The following is a 19,207-nucleotide window of genomic DNA, read 5'->3' as shown; positions in this document are numbered from 1 at the left end:
GTTTTACTACATTTTGTGACCCTCTGGTAGAATATCCCTTTCCTTCATATCCACATATGAAAGAGTCTTATAATCACTCCTTATGAACTGCCACCTGTTCAGTGTCAGTTTTGGTTGTCGGTATAACAGGGGTAACATAATAGGTCAATAACAATCGATCGTGACTGCCATATGATGTCAGCCGCCTTATATGAATACTTTTCAAACAGAAACTTTTCTGTATAATGTGTCTGTATCATACTGCCAGCTGGTGGTCTTTAAGCAAAGGGAGATAACTGGTTTTATGGTATATCAACTAAAAGATATTGATTTATTTATAGCAAGAATTTTTCAAAGGCACACTTAGCTATGGTACAGATTAAATCTAATGTATAGTTTTAATATTGCAAGGGTTTTAATTTCACTAAATTTTGGGGTTCCATCCAAATAAAATTTATCAAAATCTTAGATTTACATGTCACAGCCTGTTGTAAATTTGACAGTAAATCGTGAAATTTTACACCCGCAAAATTCAATAATTATACAGTTCATCTTTTACCATATGAACTAAACATGTATGACGAGTGAAAAGTTAAATTGTGTTATTATCATTTATCTATAAATTCTAACATCAGGTCCCTGGGTGCTTGGAAGGAACAGATGGCTCTACTCAAGATGAACAGTGTTGTACTAAGATTCTCTCAGCCTCTTGAAAGTCAACTTCTTATGAAAAAACTCAAAGGTGACAAGTTACAATGGACTCTGTATCAATTAATTCCACCCCCTCCCCCTCAACATTTTGAAATAGTAAGAGGGGTATATGGTATTAACATTGTCCATCCTGCTGTGTCTCATTCCAATCAGGTCTATATTTAAAATGATTATCTCATCTAAATTGCTACCTAGGTGATTGTCTGCCTTTGTATATACATGTATCATCCGTATGATATTTGCATCTCTTTCTTTTCATTCTGATTAAATATCCAAGATGGCTGAGATAACCTCAATTTTTTTAAGAACAGATATACGTTCAATTTTCTGAATCCAGATGACATAGTGGAATATTGGATCTACATTTGTCTTCCTGTCAACCTGTATCTGTGCTTCTTCCTATATCCATGTGTCTTCCTGTGTCTTTGTGTCTTTATATGTGTACACATGTCCTAATTCCTTGTATCTGTAAGGACTATTATTGATGTTTCAGGCCTGAAGAGTTCTCTGAAGTCATTTCCTTGCAAGGGAAACATCTACTTTGTAGAAGGAATGCTCCACTTAACAGGTGAAAATATATATAATATGGTCACCTGGCGTTATTTATGGAATAGTGACTTAGAGAATTAAGCCAGGATGACATTTATTCATGGTTGTGCTTTGTCTGGTGTTGTCCGCTGTTGCTGAGTGGTATTGGTTGTCAGTAAACTTTCATATTTTAAACTTACTTCTCAAGTTATACCAATTGGCCTGTAATTATCCTGAATGGTTCTGACCTAGCCTTAATTTTTTTTTTGCCATTTTGAAATCAAAGATGGCCGTTACAGCTGCCATGTCATGAAAAAAACTTCTGCAATAGTGTCCAAGATACTTTGATAACGTTCTCTGTCACATCTGTATGAGTGGTTAAAATGTCTCAACATATTATCACAAGCCCTCTATCTCCCAAGTTTGAATCCCATGTGGGGCAGTTGCCAGGTACTGATCGCTGGTTGATGGTTTTTCTCCGGGAACTCCGGCTTTCCTTCACCAGCAAATCTGACACGTCCTTACACGACCCTGGTTAAACCATCTGTATGATTTCAGATTCACCAAAGATGAAGGAGCTTCATCACAGCACACTCAGTGATACTACGACTGTTACTCTCGCCAAAAATCTCGACCAGTTATCGAACAATGTGACCAATGGTGATGGGCCTCACAATACAAAGGGAGACAACTTCCTCGTGTTCACTGGGTGTGAGCTGCAAGAGAGCGTACTAAAAGACTTAGTTCGACTTTGTGTCAAACAGGTATGGATGTACCAGTATTTCATCATTGTTTTGTGATTTCTATGTTTCAATACATTCAAATTCAAGATTTCAATTTATTTTATTTTATTTTCAAAATGGGAATGTAAAACGAGATATAATTTACAGTGTCGCAAAAGTTATCAGCTGCTTATCGTTAATACTACACTTATCATCTGGACCATTTAATTAAAACAAATAAACATGTAACATTGAAAACGCGGGGAGTTTAACATTTGTTGCTGTTGTACCATGATCTTAGGCCATCAATATCAATTTTACTGTATGACAATTGTTTTTAAGAATTTATTTTTATTTTTGATTATAATAGTTATTGATACCGTTTTAAAATTACTTAATCAAATATAAAAAAAATACAATTTAACAAAGCATAACAATTTATCGACTCGTGTCCTATCCGGGCCTCGAACTCACGATCTAGGGCACCCAATCGCCTAGCCAAACATATCTGCACCTTCTACCACTGCGCCACATCGAATAGGGCACGAGTCAATAAATTGTCATGCTTAAATTGTTAAATTGTGTTTATTTGATATTTAAAATTACTTAATCCTTATATAAAGTCTATGTGAACAGATTGCTTTATTTTGATAGAAAAATTCATTACAAAGAATATGACAGGCAAACCCTGATTGTGCACATTTTATTCTTAGAAACCAGAGAAAAAGAAGCTCATTACACGGAAAAATGTTACAAAGGAAGATGAAAAGAAAATCCATGTAAGTGTTATAAAATATCAATTATTTTTCAGAATTATTTTGTTCCTGTATATCATTCATTTGTAATTATCAAAGGAATATTTTTTTTTATATTACCTGGTATACAATTGCTTGTATTGAACTGCTTTTGTTTCATTCACATAAGAGTTGTCTCCCCTGATATATATAAATTTCAAATGCTGAAAATTAATATAATTAAATTAACTATACAATTATTTATTTGAAGGGATGTGAATGAATGAGTTGTGAAAAAGTGTAAATATCTGAATATGCTAAATTTCTACTTTAGTAAAGTGAGGGTGATGTAAGTTTGTTTAAAACTAAAATGATTAAATATGGAAAATGATGTCAGAGCCCTTCAGTGATTATTGTAATTTTTTTAGGGGGGGGGGGGGGATATTATCGGAAAACCTTAACAAGACTGTGAAATGCTTTACAAATTTACAATTTTAGACATTTTGAATAACTTATCATGTGATAATGTGGAATGTTATGGTGCTGACGGATTATCTCCCTTTATCAGACTCAGCATCACCTGGAGGCTTTACCAGAGGGCTGGTTCTATAACGGAACACAGTTTGTCAGCTTCGATGGGCAGAAACAGAACACACATCCCGGTATGTTTTACTCACATCTGTACTATTGATATGTTTCATAACCCAAGTTATCATATAAATGTTCTATATATTTTATTTTCAATCTTCTACATATAGATAGTAATATTACTTTGATCTTTATTTTGGTGATAGATGCATGCACCTATATTGCAAAACTAGGTCATTGTGGCTTAGATTTGAGACAGAATTCGAACAATTTTAACTTCTCTAGTTCCCTAGGTGGAATATCCCACCCTGGCCCCCATACCTAATATTGGCAATCAATTTCTGGTACATTCGAGTATTTCTCTACACAATCTCTCTCATACTATAAACCATCTTTCTTTCAAATTTCCTGATCAAAGTAAATGTACAAATAAATATCTAGGACAATGGTCGCAAAATTAAATTCAAAGATATTTCAATTCTATTTTAAATCTTTAAAACTTAATCTTCGCAAAAATGTTTTGAAACGGAAATCGCGAAAGAATTAAAGTTTGTTTACAGTATACTACATCTAGAAATGTACATGACAATTGGAAAATAAGAATTATTATTTTTAGAATTGTATGTTTATTAAGTATAATTAAATATTCTTATCTGTTTATAGACTTAGACAAGTTTATCCAACAATACGTTGACCAAACCAACCAGGAGGTGGAGATCTACAACAAAAAAGTCGACGAGATTTCTAGGAACTATGTTGATCTGTTTTCCTGACCGTTGTGTTCTACCATTTTGTAGCTGACCTTGAACTTGAGGATTTCGCCAGTGAACTTTTGACCTCTTACATGTCCATATTTGGACCTTAAAACCTACGGATTTAAGCTTCTGATAGGGCTAACCAATTTATTTCTTTTAACTAATGATTGATGATTGGAAGACTAAGTTTTCTTTTCTTTGATCACTTAAACTTTCACATTTTAAGCCTTGGTAACTTGTTCACCCCTGAAATTTCAGAATGGAATGTTCTAGTCTTTGATTTAGAAGAACCTAAATGTGTCTTCAGGGGTGAATGAATTAATCCTTTTGACTTCAGAAGGATGGTCATCTTGTCATTACAAAATTTTGGTTTCATTGAGCATAATACATGTATATGTGATAATTTATGATGTTTGAAAGATATCTGATGTGTTTACTGCTGATCATTTTGCTTTGAGAAAATTGCAAATCATCAATCAGTTGTTCATATCCTGGTCATCACACAGAAAGAATGACGTCTGATATTGTTAGTCAATGACATTTCATATATTAATAAAACTTGAAAAAGTATTAGTTATCTTGTAAGCTAATCACATATTTTGCAGGTATTATTTTCATGCTAACTTGATATCAAAGTTGTAATAATTCTGCATGAAAAATTAATAATATCCACAAAAAATGTGATTAACAGTATAAGAAAAAAATGTGATTTACCAAACACAAATCCAAACTGTAGCAACTCATACACCCCTGAAGATGCATTTAGACTCTTCTAAATTAAGGACGAGAACAGTCCATTATAAAATTTCAGGGGTGAATGAGTTATTCTACACGTTCTGATAGCTAATCAAGCATGACTAACTGATAAGCTAGCCAATGATTGGTCTAGCCAGCTATGATAAACCAATCAAGTTTCTTTTTAGAATATCATTATTATTTGGTCAATAGACAGCCAATCAGTTCTTTTTAGAATCATCTGAATGTCATTTTTGATTAGTCAAAGTTTGGAATACTTAAGATTGTATATGATTCAAGGATCTAATTTAATTTATATATGCACTGTATGTTTGATTCTTGATTTATTTCTACAAGACAGACTTGAGTTGCCTTAATGTTGACAGTTTGAAATATTAGCTATCATCCTTAGGTGCTAAAATTGTTTTATTAATGAATACATCATTATGTATGTGTGTATGCAATCACAATATCTAATATAGTCAAAACTAACAATTTTTGTCATTTGTGAAACACATTCCTAATACAAAAACATATTAAGTGTAATATTCTTAACTCATTCACCCCTGCAATTTCATAATGGACTGGTCTAGTCTTTGATTTAGAAGAGTCTAAATGTGTCTTCAGGTGTGAATGGTTTAATCCAACAGTATTAAGCTGATGTTCAACTGTATATGAGGGTAATGTGAAAAACTTATGATCGCAATCCGGACAGAAATATCAAGAAATATGGATCGGAATCCTGTAGTCGAGAAAAATCAAAATCATGACAGTTCATGGTAAAGATGGAAGTGTCCGGCTTATTAACGGTCTCATTTATTAAGGGTCCTTTTTACTTTATCAACTTTTTGTTATTATTACACTTTATCTTATGTGCATCAAATCTTACGTGAGACTGTCAAATAATTTGCTATCATAAAACATAAACCTGCCTTGTCAGACCATCGAACAAAATTATAAATGTAAGACTGTCAGTAAAGTTAGATAATTGAAAACATTCCAAATCTCTCTCTACTTCAGAGAGTTTAGTAACTTAGGTTTGCATATCATTCCAAAACAATTAACATACTAAAAGCTGTTGTACAAAAATGTGATATATATGTACATGTATTCCTATGCCATTCTCTTATCTATTTACAAGTTTTAAGAGATTTGTTTGTATGCTCAAACACAAATTACACGTGTAACGAGGTAAATAGTTTTGAAATGTATTAAATATTTTATACATTGATAGTATACTTGAAATTACTAAGTTTATCTTCATGTTTTGTACATTCCGTCCAAATTAACAGAGGTTAAGAAAATTTCAGAGAATACAATTTTTACAAAATGATTACAAAATTGGCGTCTCCTATTTAATTTACTGCTGATTTAATGATTCCACAGACTCAATTTCTATTGACATTTATGTTTGTAAAATGAAAAATGTTTTGTGTCTGCAGTGAAAAATTTGCATTAAGATGTCTTTTGAAATGTTGCCTATTTCATTGGATGTCCATATAAAATTCAAACATAATATGAACCTTGGAGTTGTCTCCCCTCCAAAAAGTATTTGTGATCGGTGCATGGTGGAATGATGAAAATAAGCCTGTAAAGAGTGAGTGACAATAAGCTTGTCAATGGAGATAATCACCATGTCGAAGGAGATAAGCTTGTCAAGGGAGATAATGAGCTTGTCTAGGGAGATAATAAGTATATCAAGGAATCACCATGTCGAAGGAGATAAGCTTGTCAAGGGAGATAATGAGCTTGTCTAGGGAGATAATAAGTATATCAAGGGACATAAAAAGCTTTTCAAGATAGATAATAAGCATGATAAGAGAGATAATTTTCTCTTTGGGTGATAATCAGCATGTCAGGGAAAATAATAGGCTTGTCAGGGTACATTATAAGATTGTCAATGGAGATAAGAAGCTTGTGGAGGGAGATAATCTTCTCAAGGGTGATTATCAGCAAGTCAGGGGAGATAATAGGGTTTTCAAGGGAGATAATTAGTTTGTCTAAGAAAAGTATTAAGATATCAAGGAGAAGAAATAAGCATATTCAAGAAAAGTAATAAGCTAAACCCATGTACATGTATTCTTTTCTTTGGAGAGTCAAATAAGCTTGATGATCTGAAGTTGATAACAATAGTACAAAATCATTTTACTTGCTCCCATGGCATTGCTCAATATAAATCATCCCAAATTCAGTCATAGCGACTCAGTATGAGCCAACCGTCTCTATTCTGAGGATAATACCTGTTTAGGCCTAGAGCAGCTTTAAGCAGGAGAAATATTATATTTCATTTTCTATAAGTGATGCGTGGAAATGTTTGTTATGAGTTAAGTTAAAACACCATAATTTTGTACTGACGTATTTGTACCTGTCAATATCATATATGTGTGAAGTTTGTCTTGTTTCAGGTGTAATAATATGTTATTATGATTTTTCAATGTTTGAAAGTGCTGACTTTGTTTAAAACAGTATTTATTTTTCACCATGATTTGTTGTAAACAAAATAAATTGTTGCTGAAAAATATATCGTCTGTTGTCTGTGATTCTCCAACAATTTGGACAAGAATATTGTTGAATATGTACTTTCCAATTGTCTTCCTATATAGAAGATGCTGTAAGGAGCATGAGTGATTGATATCAGTAAAATTGGATAAAATTGGTTTGAGTATTTTTACATGCTCTAAAACTATATGGGTTTCCAGTTTAAGACTGATGTGGGACAAATCGACATTTTGATCTGTTAGAGTTAACTTTCATTTCACGCTGTCAGTACTGAGGGTTAGGGGACATGGTGGCCAAGTCGTTACATGAGTACAGTGGCCAGACATATTGAACCACAAGAGCTCAAATCACATTTTGTCACTGTGGCAGTAAATAGCCTGGAACTGACCGTATGCTGGGTCTTCTGTTGCATGCAGTTTTACTATATGACATATTCCAAGGGCAGATATAACAACAGTGATAGTAACCACTGGGTTCTGTTGATGTACATCAAATAACAAAATTACCCGAGTCTTCTGTTGCCTTCAGTTTTGCTATATCACATACAGGGGCGGATATAGCGACATTGAAAGTAACCAATTGGATGTCATGATATCGACAGCAGAAGAATAAATCACTTTCCAATGCTTGTTAGTATTACAAATGTTCGTTTCACTCCATGCCTAAGATGTACTTCTCCATCCACTCCTTACTTCCTGAATTCCGAATTTGCATATTACAGAGTTATCTGCACTTGCAGGTAGGTATTGATTGTGACGTCACATGTTTGCGAGCGTAACTTCATACGTTTAGGAGAAACCGACGTGAATTGCGCTCACAAAATAATGACGTTACAATCGATACCTACCCGCAAGGGAGCTAACTCTGTAACATGCAAAGACGGAATACACAGTTCTCTTTTGGATATCAGAAAAGAACCAGTATCACAAAATCCCCAGGTATATTGTTTAAACATAAGAGAAGGAGATAGAGAAATACGCAATCAAAATTTATTTGTTTCAATAATATGTTTCTGAGTACATTGACACACCAGGGCCGTTTTCGTTTATTCGGAACAGCCGGTTCGACCGTTCGTTAAAGTCATTAATTCAAGTATAAAACCTGACGAAGCCGCAGTTTTTGATACAGGCCTGCGAGGGCTTTGTCAAGGCGCGTCTGAAAACAATATAAAATCACCAGGTCCGTCTTTAATTAATAAACGAACAACTAGTAGGTCCAACCAGTCAAACCGTATAATCGAAACGGCCCTGTTCACTACTTGTATTTCTAAATTTGGCAAACAGTGGATTGGCATTTTGATTTACAATAAAAAAGTAGTTATGGACACCTTCATTGTTATTGTTAATGATAACTTTAAACAGGATGGGAAATTGAATTGCTTTCTCGTATCTGTATGTCGATCTACATGTAGTTGATTCCAAAGTGACTGTCATATAATAGTTGTGGAAAAGATTAACACAGCTGAAACGTTAATATTACATATGATTGTTTCATTTACAGTTAGAATTAGGGTAACTCCAATGTGCTTATGGCTATCAAAACATTCTACAAAATAATTTAAACTTTAAATCAATAAGAAGTTCATGTTCAATACTGGAAATAACTATAAGTAGAGCTTCCATTTTCCGGAGATTGAATTTTGCCGTCCATTTTTGTCATTGTTTATTTTACTTATAATTTAGTTCCAGTGTCAAGAAATGATGTTTCAGACCATAATAATCAAGTTTCATCAAAACAGTTTTGAGAGACTTTCAAAATTATCCGTTATGTCTGATTTTTAATTGTATTCAGAATAAATAGTAATGGACCTAAAACTGACCCTTGCAGAACACCAACATTTGTACTGTAACTATTATACTATGTACTCCAAAGCGCGATTGAACGCGATATCACAAAAAACAAGACGAGTCAACTGCAAATTTTTCAGATTTTCATATAAATTATGACAAAATAAAAAAAATATTGATTTGATGCACTGTAGAATTTGTGTTTGCTATGCGTTATAGTTAGACGATCATGTCACAGTCCCCTGTGATATGTACATGTATGCTTTATACTAGTAATAAAGAAAACACACATCACATGTCTCAGTAAATTTCTCGGGGCATTAGTTGTGGATTTTCCCCCACAATTTCGTGTGATAAATATGCTTTATTATGGTGGCATATTTCTGTTTATATTCATATATATATATATATGGACAGGGCAAGCTGACAAGTAAAGCTGGTTTCCCAATGTGTATTGTGTACCTGTGCTGTGACCTTTATGGCTTTTAAATTACGTAACTGGTATTTTTCGTGATTCGCAAGAAAATAAAACATGAAAAAAAATCATTGTTTGACATTTTTCATTCATTGTACCACGTGGACTCGGTACGAATGCCAATCCACAAAACACACACACACAACTTTTAAACGGATTTTCATCCCACGGTTATATATATTAATAAATAATTATGGCCAAGAGGATGGAAATGCACTCTAACTTCATCAGCTTGGGCTAACAGCTACGTACACGCAGGCTACAAGCTACATGGCCGGGATGTGCAGGATCACAATTTTTAATTTTGAAATCAAATAAATAAAAACATGAATTAACAAAATCAACGTCGATCTCTGCTGTATGGTGCCTTGCTGCATATACACAATGCGTCATGAAAGAGTGGCCTTTGATTTCCTCTTTCAATACCTGACAAGTCGGTGTCACACCCGAGCATAAACACGATTAATCGCCGAATTACCGACTTTCTACATAATTATCTTGGAATCATTATGTGGGCATGTACATAAGGTAAGTCGACATATTCTTCTGTTTATGTCGACATTTTCCGATATGATGTCGACTTAATGCCTTAATTATGTCGACATCATTAGGTCGTAAGTCGGCAACTCGATGGCAGAAATATGCCACCATACAAGCATATACCTATGGTGGCATATTTCTGCCATCGAGTTGCCGACTTACGACTTAATGATGTCGACATAATTAAGGCATTAAGTCGACATCATATTGGAAGATGTCGATATAACAGAAGAATATGTCGACTTACCTTATGTACATGCCCACATAAATTTAATGATTCCAAGATAATTACGTAGAAAGTCGGTAACTCGGCGATTAATCGTGTTTATGCTCGGGTGTGACACCGACTTGTAAGGTGTTGATGTCGACATCTAAACTAAAAGATGTCGACATCCGGTCTTGAAAGTGGAAATCAAAGGCCACTCTTTCATGACGCACTGTGTATATGCAGCAAGGCACCATACAACAGAGATCGACGTTGATTTTGTTAATTCAGGTTTTTATTTATTTGATTTCAAAACTAAAAATTGTGATTCTGCACATCCCGGCCATGCAGCTGTAGCCTGTGAGTACGTACGTAGCTGTCCATGCTGAAGAAGTTAGAGTGCATTTCCATCCTCTTGGCCATAATTATTTATTAATATATAGAACAGTGGGTTGAAAATTCGTTTAAAAGCTGTATGTGTGTTTTGTGGATTGGCATTCGTACCAAGTCCATGTAGTACATACCGTACTATACTATATTAAAAGAATGAATGAAACATGCAAAACAATAATTTTTAAAGTTTTATTTTTTTGCGAATCACGAAAAATACCAGTTACGTTATTTAAAAGCCATAAAGGTCACAGTACAGGTACACAATACACATTGGGAAACCAGCTTTACTTGTTAGCTTGCCCTGTCCACATATATATACACAAAAATATTTACATCCCTCGATAAACTTACATGTATATAAAGGCACAACGAATTTTTGTTAGGCCTTAATGACCAGATTCAAGCTTTGGGCTAAAAATCCTCCCAGGACGCGGGTTTAAACTCTGAATACATCTGCATCTATTTTTTGTAGTAAAGTAGTAAAACAAGTCACGTGCTTATAACCCCATTCATGCCATTGGTCGGAATATACAATTGTATTATGGGTAACTAGTGATCACGTGATTGTGTGTTTACTTCCAAATATGGTGATAGTTTGCTTGCCATTTCTTCGGAGAAATTGGTTTATTTGATTATATTTAGACTCCAAAATGTTATTAATAGTGCATGCAAATCATTTTGACTTGCACATATGTACCGTTTTACTATAAATAATGAACAGAAATAAATTATAAAACTGCCATTTTCACGTTTTGTAAATAAATGATTGACTAAGTCAATAGGTCTAACCGTCTAATCTAGGATCAGCGAAGATCGGCTACTCCCGGCTAAATTCGTAGAATTCCAAATTTATATTTATATATAGAATTACATGTTTTGGGTTGCAGAACAGATACGTATAACACAGAGAAAATATAAGATCTTCGTCAAAAGGCCAAATTATATATACTTAATACCAGGTCAGAGAAATCACTATATTTGGAAGTAAACACATACTCACGTGATCACTAGTTACCCATAATACAATTCCATATTATTTCGGCCAATGGCATGAATGAGGTATAAGCACGTGACTTGTTTTACTACGTTTGAATACAAAGAACGCGTGTTTTGTATCATTATGGGGAAAATCACCCACGGATCGTGGTTTCATTTCCACCATTTGAAATTGCTGTCATATCATTGTTTTATTTCCAAATTCTTTCCAAACAAATGGTTAAGTTTCCGCGTAACCCACTTAGATTTCTGGGAATCTAATACACGTGTACACATACTGAGGAAAATGATGTGCATGCACGGGCTTATGTAGTCCGCTAAACCTGCCAATATTATTAGGCTTTTTTAATTTTTTTTTGGCCTAATATATAGACTATATATTAGGCAAAAAAAAAAAAATTAAAAAAGCCTAATAATATAGGCAGGTTTAGCGGACTAGGGCTTATGTGCTTGCTTTGGTAGGTTCCGAACGAAAATGTATCATTTTGTTTGTCAGAAATACTTTTCATAGATTGAAAGGTCTCAAGGCCCTCTAGCAATGTTGTGAATTTCATGGCCCTGGGGTCTCGGAATTTTCCCCAGGGGAAAGGGTCGAATTTAACATAGTTTATATATAACATTTATAAGCATTATTTGATCTATTTTCATATTAAATGTAACAGATGTAATGTAATAAAATGCTCTTCATAGAGTAAAAGGTTAAATTGATAGCTCATCACAGACTGATTTCATGGGCCTGGTAGGCCAATATATGGTGCTTATACCATAGGTATTTAGCACGCTGATAAGTCAAAGACCCACTATAGACTAATATATAGAGAAAGGTAAGGAACTCCTCCGTGACGCAAAATTGGGTAATTTAGTTCAAAGTGTTGTAAAAAAAATATCCAGACCAAATATTTCCGCGGCTTTGGTCTTAATTGAAAGTTAAGATGTTACACTTCACGATGATAACAAGAAATCCTACTGAACTTGTCTACTTTTTTGACAAACAGCCTCGAAATTTGAAACAAATTAAATTTTAATTGCTCTCATATTATTGATCTATCAACAAAGTGTTTATCTGCAAATTTCAATTTAGTCTGGCTATTTGACTTACCTGTCTATTGCTCCAATGCGCAAACATGTTGATTCCATTACATCTGCTACATTTCCTATGAAAATTGAGCAAATAATTCTCATAAATGTGCTTCCCTATATAAACTATGGTAAATTTGACCCTCTCCACTGGGGAAAATCCTGAGACCACAGGGCCATGAAATTCTCAATATTGGTAGAGGGCCTTGAGAACTTTCAATCTATGCATGGTAATTCTGACGAACAAAATGATACCCAGTCGAATCTGTCTTAAGCGACCACTCAAGCAAGGGAAATTGAAAAGTGGTCTCTAATAGAGAGTGGTCTCTTAATAGAGTAGCTCAGGTTTAGGAGGATATATACATGTAGTTACATTATGTGGTTTCATGGTTTAAAATATGAGTTGTCATTCACCCTTCACATATAAAATATAATGAAGCGTATTATAATCATTTATAAAATATCATAAAATAAATATATATATTTTTTTTAATTTAAACAAATCTCAAAAAATCATTTTATTAATTTATTCATATAATAATGTGGTTCTCAGTGAGTTTTATAGCAAACAATGTATTTTTGTGGTGCATGCACATCGTTTTCCTTAGTATGTGTACAAGTACATGTATTAGATTCCCAAAAAGCTAAGTGGGCTACGCGGAAGCTTTACCATTTGTTTGGAAATAACACAATGGTATGATAGTAATGCTTAGCAATTTCAAATGATGGAAATGAAACCATGATCCGCGGGGGATTTTTCCCATAATGGTACAAAACACGCTTCTTTGTAGTCAAACGTGTAATAAAACAAGTCACGTGCTTATACCCCATTCATGCCATTGGCCGAAATAAAATTGGAATTGTATTATGGGTAACTAGTGATCACATGAGTATGTGTTTACTTCCAAATATAGTGATTTCTCTGACCTGGTATTTAGTATATATAATTCGGCCTTTTGACGAAGATCTTATTTTCTCTGTGTTATACGTATCTGTTCTGAAACCTAAAACAGGTAATTATATTTAAATATATATTTAGAATTCTACGAATTTAGCCGGGAGTAGCCGATCATCGCTGATCCTAGATTAGACGGTTAGACTATTGAATTAGTCAATTCGCATTATATCATTTATTTACTAAACGTGAAAATGGCAGTTTTATGATTTATTTCTGTTCATTATTTATAGTAAAACGGTACATATGTGCAAGTCAAAATGATATGAATGCAATATTAATAACATTTTGGAGTCTAAATATAATCAAATAAATCAATTTCTCCGAAGAAATGGCAAGCAAACTATCACCATATTTGGAAGTAAACACACAATCACGTGATCACTAGTTACCCATAATACAATTGTATAATCCGGCCAATGGCATGAATGAGGTATAAGCACGTGACCTTTTTTTACTACGTTTTTACTACTTACTACGTTTTTACTACAAAAAATAGATGCAGATATATCCCGAGTTTGGAACTAAAACCGCGTCCTGGGAGGATTTTTTAGTTCGAAGGTTGAATCTGGCCATTAAGACCGTAACACGTATATAAGTGTATCGAGGGATGTAAATATTTATATATATACATGGACAGGGCAAGCTAACAAGTAAAGCTGGTTTCCCAATGTGTATTGTGTACCTGTACTGTGACCTTTATGGCTTTTAAATTACGTAATTGGTATTTTTCGTGATTCACAAGAAAATAAAACATGAAAAAATTATTGTTTTGCATTTTTCATTTTTCATTCATTCTTTTAATATAGTAAAGTGCGGTATGTACTACATGGACTTGGTACGAATGCTAATCCACAAAACACACATACAGCTTTTAAACGAATTTTCAACCCACGGATATATATATTAATAAATAATTATGGCCAAAAGCTCCTTACTTCCTCAGCTCGGACTAATAGCTACATACATCCAGGCTACAGCTGCGTGGCCGGGATGTGCAGGATCACAATTTTTAATTTTGAAATCAAATGAATAAAAAAAACATGAATTAACAAAATCAACGTCGATCTATGCTACTGCTGTATGGTGCCTTGCTGCATATACACCGTGCTGTATGAAAGGATGGCCTTTGATTTCCACTTTCAAGAGTTTAGATGTCGACATCCATAACTGACAAGTCGGTGTCACACCCGAGCATAAACACGGTTAATCGCCAAGTTAACGACTTTCTACATAATTATCTTGGAATCATTGTGTTGGCAGGTACATGTGGTAAGTTGACATATTTTTCTATTTATGTCGACATCTTCCTATATGATGTCGACAGTAACACAATGCCTTAATTATGTCGACATCATTAAGTCGTAAGTCGGCAACTCGATGGCAGAAATATGCCACCATATCAACTGTCCGTCGCTGACGATGTTTAGTACAATATAGAAATACTGGTAAGGAATTAATTTCAGATAATCTATCTATAAATAGGTCTGCTCATGTGATACTCATAACGTAGAGAAATCAGAGTATCCTCCCTTGTATTTATAGAAAATAAAATAAAATCAATTTAAACTTTGATATTATACAGTATCAAAAACACATGGAATTAACTTCTTAACGTACCAAATTCAATAAACAAATTTTCATTAACATAATTGAAAATGAAATCATGATAGGTACACATGGATGTATATCAGAAATGTAAATATTGCGTCTGATCGATAAAATTCGTTTTCTACATGAAGTATTATGAAAAGTTTGAATAAACTTTTTGAATTTAAACACACGTACAAAAGGTACCGAAGTGAAATGTTAGCTCCCCTAGTACACTGTTGGCCTTTCCAAATGACTACGTATGTGAGGAAATGTCATAGAATGTTCTAGAAGGTATGACTGAATGAGAGAAATGGAGGGAGGGGTGTGTGTAACATGGAGGGAATGGGGGTAAGAGATCTAGAGAGGGAGGAAGAGAGATAAGGGAGACGAATTTATAACCATTTTGCTTATCAGAGAGATATTCCGTCTTTGCAAATTACAAAAAAAAATTCAAAAGACAATTCAACAAATCAATTTCATGTGTTGAAAATGTCACAGTTTTAGGCATAAATATTGATTTCTTGCTTCTTGATGATCACGTGTCATATAATACAAGAAAAGCCTCATGGCAACAAACAGTTTTAAAGAGAAGCGGTAAAGTATTTTAAACTGACAGCTTTATTTTGTCAAATAACGTCATTATTGTCTTATCCTATGGCAAGCCAAGTTACTTTTTATTCCAATTTCCGATATCGGGAATTCTAATTTCCGATATCCGATATCGGGAATTCAATTTCCGATATCGGGAAATCAATTTCCGATATCGGGAATTCATATTAATTTTTGATATCGGAAATTCTAATTTCGATATCGGAAATTCTAATTCCCATATTGGAAATAAGAAAACAAATTCTGATATGGTTAATTCTATTTCCGATATCGGTATTTCAATTTCTGATATCGAGAATTCAATTTCCGATATCGGAAATGAAGTATAATCTGCAATGCAAATAATGAGTAGAGAGAATTTCCGATATCGGAAATTGAATTTCCCATATCGGAAATTGTTCTCTAATTCCCGATATCGGAATTAAAATTTTCGATATCGGAATTAGAATTTCTGATATCAAGAATTTTTGTTCTAATTCCGATATCAGAATTAGAATTTCCGATATCGGAATTAGAATTTCCGATATCGGAATTGAATTTCTGATATGGAGAATTCTAATTCCGATATCGGTGAATTTCCGATATCGGAAATTCAATTCCGATATCGGAATAAAAGAATAAAAAGTAACTTGGCTTGCCATATTATCCTACATGACATTTCTGTAGCCAAAGAAGTATAAAGAAATTAGAGAAAATTCAAAAGAGGTGCATTTTATTTATGATATATGACTTCACCTCTCCTGAATCAAACAAATAACCCGTAAAAGTTCTTAAAAACCACAATAATTTTTAAACATTGGTTAATACGAATTTTGCCCATTGAAAGAATCCTTGTAAAACTGTCAAAATTGATTTCATTCCGAAAAGTTAGTGTTTTGTAAATTTTGTAAAAAAACAGGTCTTGATTATACAAATATGATGTTAGATTTCGTTCTGTACATACGGTACATGTGCAATGTAGGTACACCGTAGTAAACTGTTTGGCCGAAAATCAACCAAAGATATTGGCGCTATTTCTACCTTAATGAAATACACAAAAAAACATCGTTTAAAATGGAAGAAAATTTTATTTATTGGATACTATATTAGCTGCCTCATGGAACCGAGATCAGGACTTCTCTGTCAATCAGCTTACCTGTACAAAATGTCGACATTTTCTGTCTTTAAAATGTAGCGGCAATTCTTACTTTTTACAAAGGACGTAAATCCGTGTTTTTTTACCTACAAATTTGCAATTTAATTAATATAATGTGTAATAATTTACACTACTCTTGACAAACTAATACAATTTGATGATATAATACATCATTTTGATACCGTTTTGGATAAAAAAAAATGTCATAAGCTTACACCTCTACCGAGATACTTGATATGTTTAAAATTTAATTTAATAGCACTTGTATATATGCAGACCCCTGTGATTTTTTGAATTCTTTAAACGATATTTCAAGGGTTGGCTTTCATTCTGCAACATTCATAATTTTTTAGTTTAAATATTATCAGATCTGTCGCGGACTTTACAAGTCAATAAGAAGCGGAACCGGAAGTAACTGTCAGGTGCGCACTAGAAAATTGTAAATATGGCGGAACCTGTAACTCCCAAGAAGCCTCCCGACTGGAAGCAACTGACAGAGACGGTTCAGGATGCTAATACTTTACGCCAGGAGTCTATGAATGCCCATCATGACCATCTTATTACAGAAATAGAGACATCTGATGGACCACTGGGAACTACGCTCAGGTAAAAAGTTTTCTCTCGGCTGGAGAGGGGTGTCTTTTTCTGGCATCCTCATCCGTCAAAACACTGAATCAAATATTGGCCAGGCAGAGAGGGAAGGTATTGCACACCTAATCACATTATGGGGTCAACTGGCCTTGTCTAGCAATCTCCATTACATTATTTTCTGAATTTAATGTTTACGATGCCATAACCGATACTATCGAGGTGTGGTTGTAGCAGACGAACTGTCACTGCAATCTGTCATCATCTTGCAGTTGTTCACAAATAATAAGGTTAATCACTTGAATTAATAAAAGTTTCCTCTTCTATAACTTATAAAGATTTATTGACATGATTCTTATGATAAGCCAAGAGGAAATACTAGAGAACTCTAGAACATTACTAATAAGTTCTATTGGCTAGGCCTGCATGAATATGTGTAACAGGAGAGGAGAAAATGTAGCGGCCAGACCGGGATTTGAACCCGGGACCCTCCGAACACTAGCCGAGTGCTCTACCGACTGAGCTACCTGGTCACCGATGATCGACCCAGTCCAATCCCGCTACATATGATCAGAAATTATTTTCATCAGTAATCTTAAATTTCTGTTAATTATTTAACTGCTTTTAAAAGTAATATTCCCAACTGGGTTCTTCACACGAAAGGAACTGGTGTACCTGAGATCCTCCTCATGACTATGGTATACATGATCTGAGGCCTGGCCAAATCCATTACCACTGAATTATCTCACATTTTGTTTGACAGTTGACTTACATCACACTAACACTACTTGAGAACATATAATGTAGTGAGGTTAAATATTCATATTTAATTAATATTAGATTGACTATAGTGTCGTACCAAAAGTATTAATGATAAAAAGTTGCATATGGCAGACATCATTATTGCTTAGTGTAAAACAATATCTTCAATGTACAATAAAAGTATTGCACTTTTAATTTGTATTTTAAAGGATTTGTGCAGTCAAAAATGATAATTTCAGTTTATGCTGGAAATGGCTTTATAAGACCATGTAGAAACATCTCCGTGCCGCGCGCGACTGGAATAACCTGTAAACCACCGATATCGAGGTCAAATTTTCTGACCACCCGATTATGCATATTTTCTATCCCTAAACCGTGTGACGTCACAATTGTCCGTGGCTTATAGCTGTACTATAACTGATGTGCTATCACTTACATCGACGGTCACAGGAAAAGCCGATCAAAGATTTTTTTATGATAACTTTTGAGTGAAGTTAATCGTACAATAACTTTGTCTCGAATATAAATAACTAAAAGAGTGAAATTTGATGTTTCAAAAACTCTAATTTATGCTCTAATATCAGGTATCTTCGTGTAATTATGAAAGAAAATCCACACAGAAATAAAAGTTTCAGATTTTTTGTCGAGGAGTTCAGCAACGAATACGCTTTAATTAGATAATATTTTCCTGTAGTCTGTATCTTTGATACATTGTGAATTGCAAAGTTTGTGAATGTAAAGTGAAATTTTACGTAACAATTTAAGAAATCCTTGATTAAAGCATCAAGGATATGATGCTTGACATACGTACACACCGATGATTGATCATTACAAACATTGT

The 19,207-nt window shown here is 33.9% G+C and overlaps 2 protein-coding genes across 3 annotated transcripts in view; both read left to right on the top strand.

The window, feature by feature from the left end:
* Positions 1–4,566, top strand: part of LOC138335533 (dynein axonemal assembly factor 9-like) — a 76,919-nt gene extending 72,353 nt beyond the window's left edge. Inside the window, exons 35-40 of the mRNA XM_069284667.1 lie at positions 615–721; positions 1,184–1,258; positions 1,777–1,982; positions 2,654–2,719; positions 3,243–3,336; positions 3,926–4,566. Of these exons, the coding sequence (XP_069140768.1) occupies positions 615–721; positions 1,184–1,258; positions 1,777–1,982; positions 2,654–2,719; positions 3,243–3,336; positions 3,926–4,035 (658 nt within the window). The 3' untranslated portion in view covers positions 4,036–4,566. The remainder of the gene's footprint in view (positions 1–614; positions 722–1,183; positions 1,259–1,776; positions 1,983–2,653; positions 2,720–3,242; positions 3,337–3,925) is intronic.
* A 12,865-nt stretch (positions 4,567–17,431) lies between these two features.
* LOC138335530 (exocyst complex component 6B-like) overlaps positions 17,432–19,207 on the top strand; it is a 30,092-nt gene continuing 28,316 nt past the window's right edge. For both annotated transcript variants that reach the window (XM_069284663.1, XM_069284662.1), the window contains exon 1: positions 17,432–17,622. In XM_069284663.1, coding sequence (XP_069140764.1) covers positions 17,462–17,622 — 161 coding nt within the window. In that variant the 5' untranslated portion in view covers positions 17,432–17,461. The remainder of the gene's footprint in view (positions 17,623–19,207) is intronic.

Source organism: Argopecten irradians, chromosome 11, assembly GCF_041381155.1.
Source record: "Argopecten irradians isolate NY chromosome 11, Ai_NY, whole genome shotgun sequence".
NCBI classification, from domain to species: Eukaryota; Metazoa; Mollusca; class Bivalvia; order Pectinida; family Pectinidae; genus Argopecten; species Argopecten irradians.
Note: the sequence above shows the minus strand (reverse complement) of the source record. Positions and strands in the feature narration are given on the sequence as shown.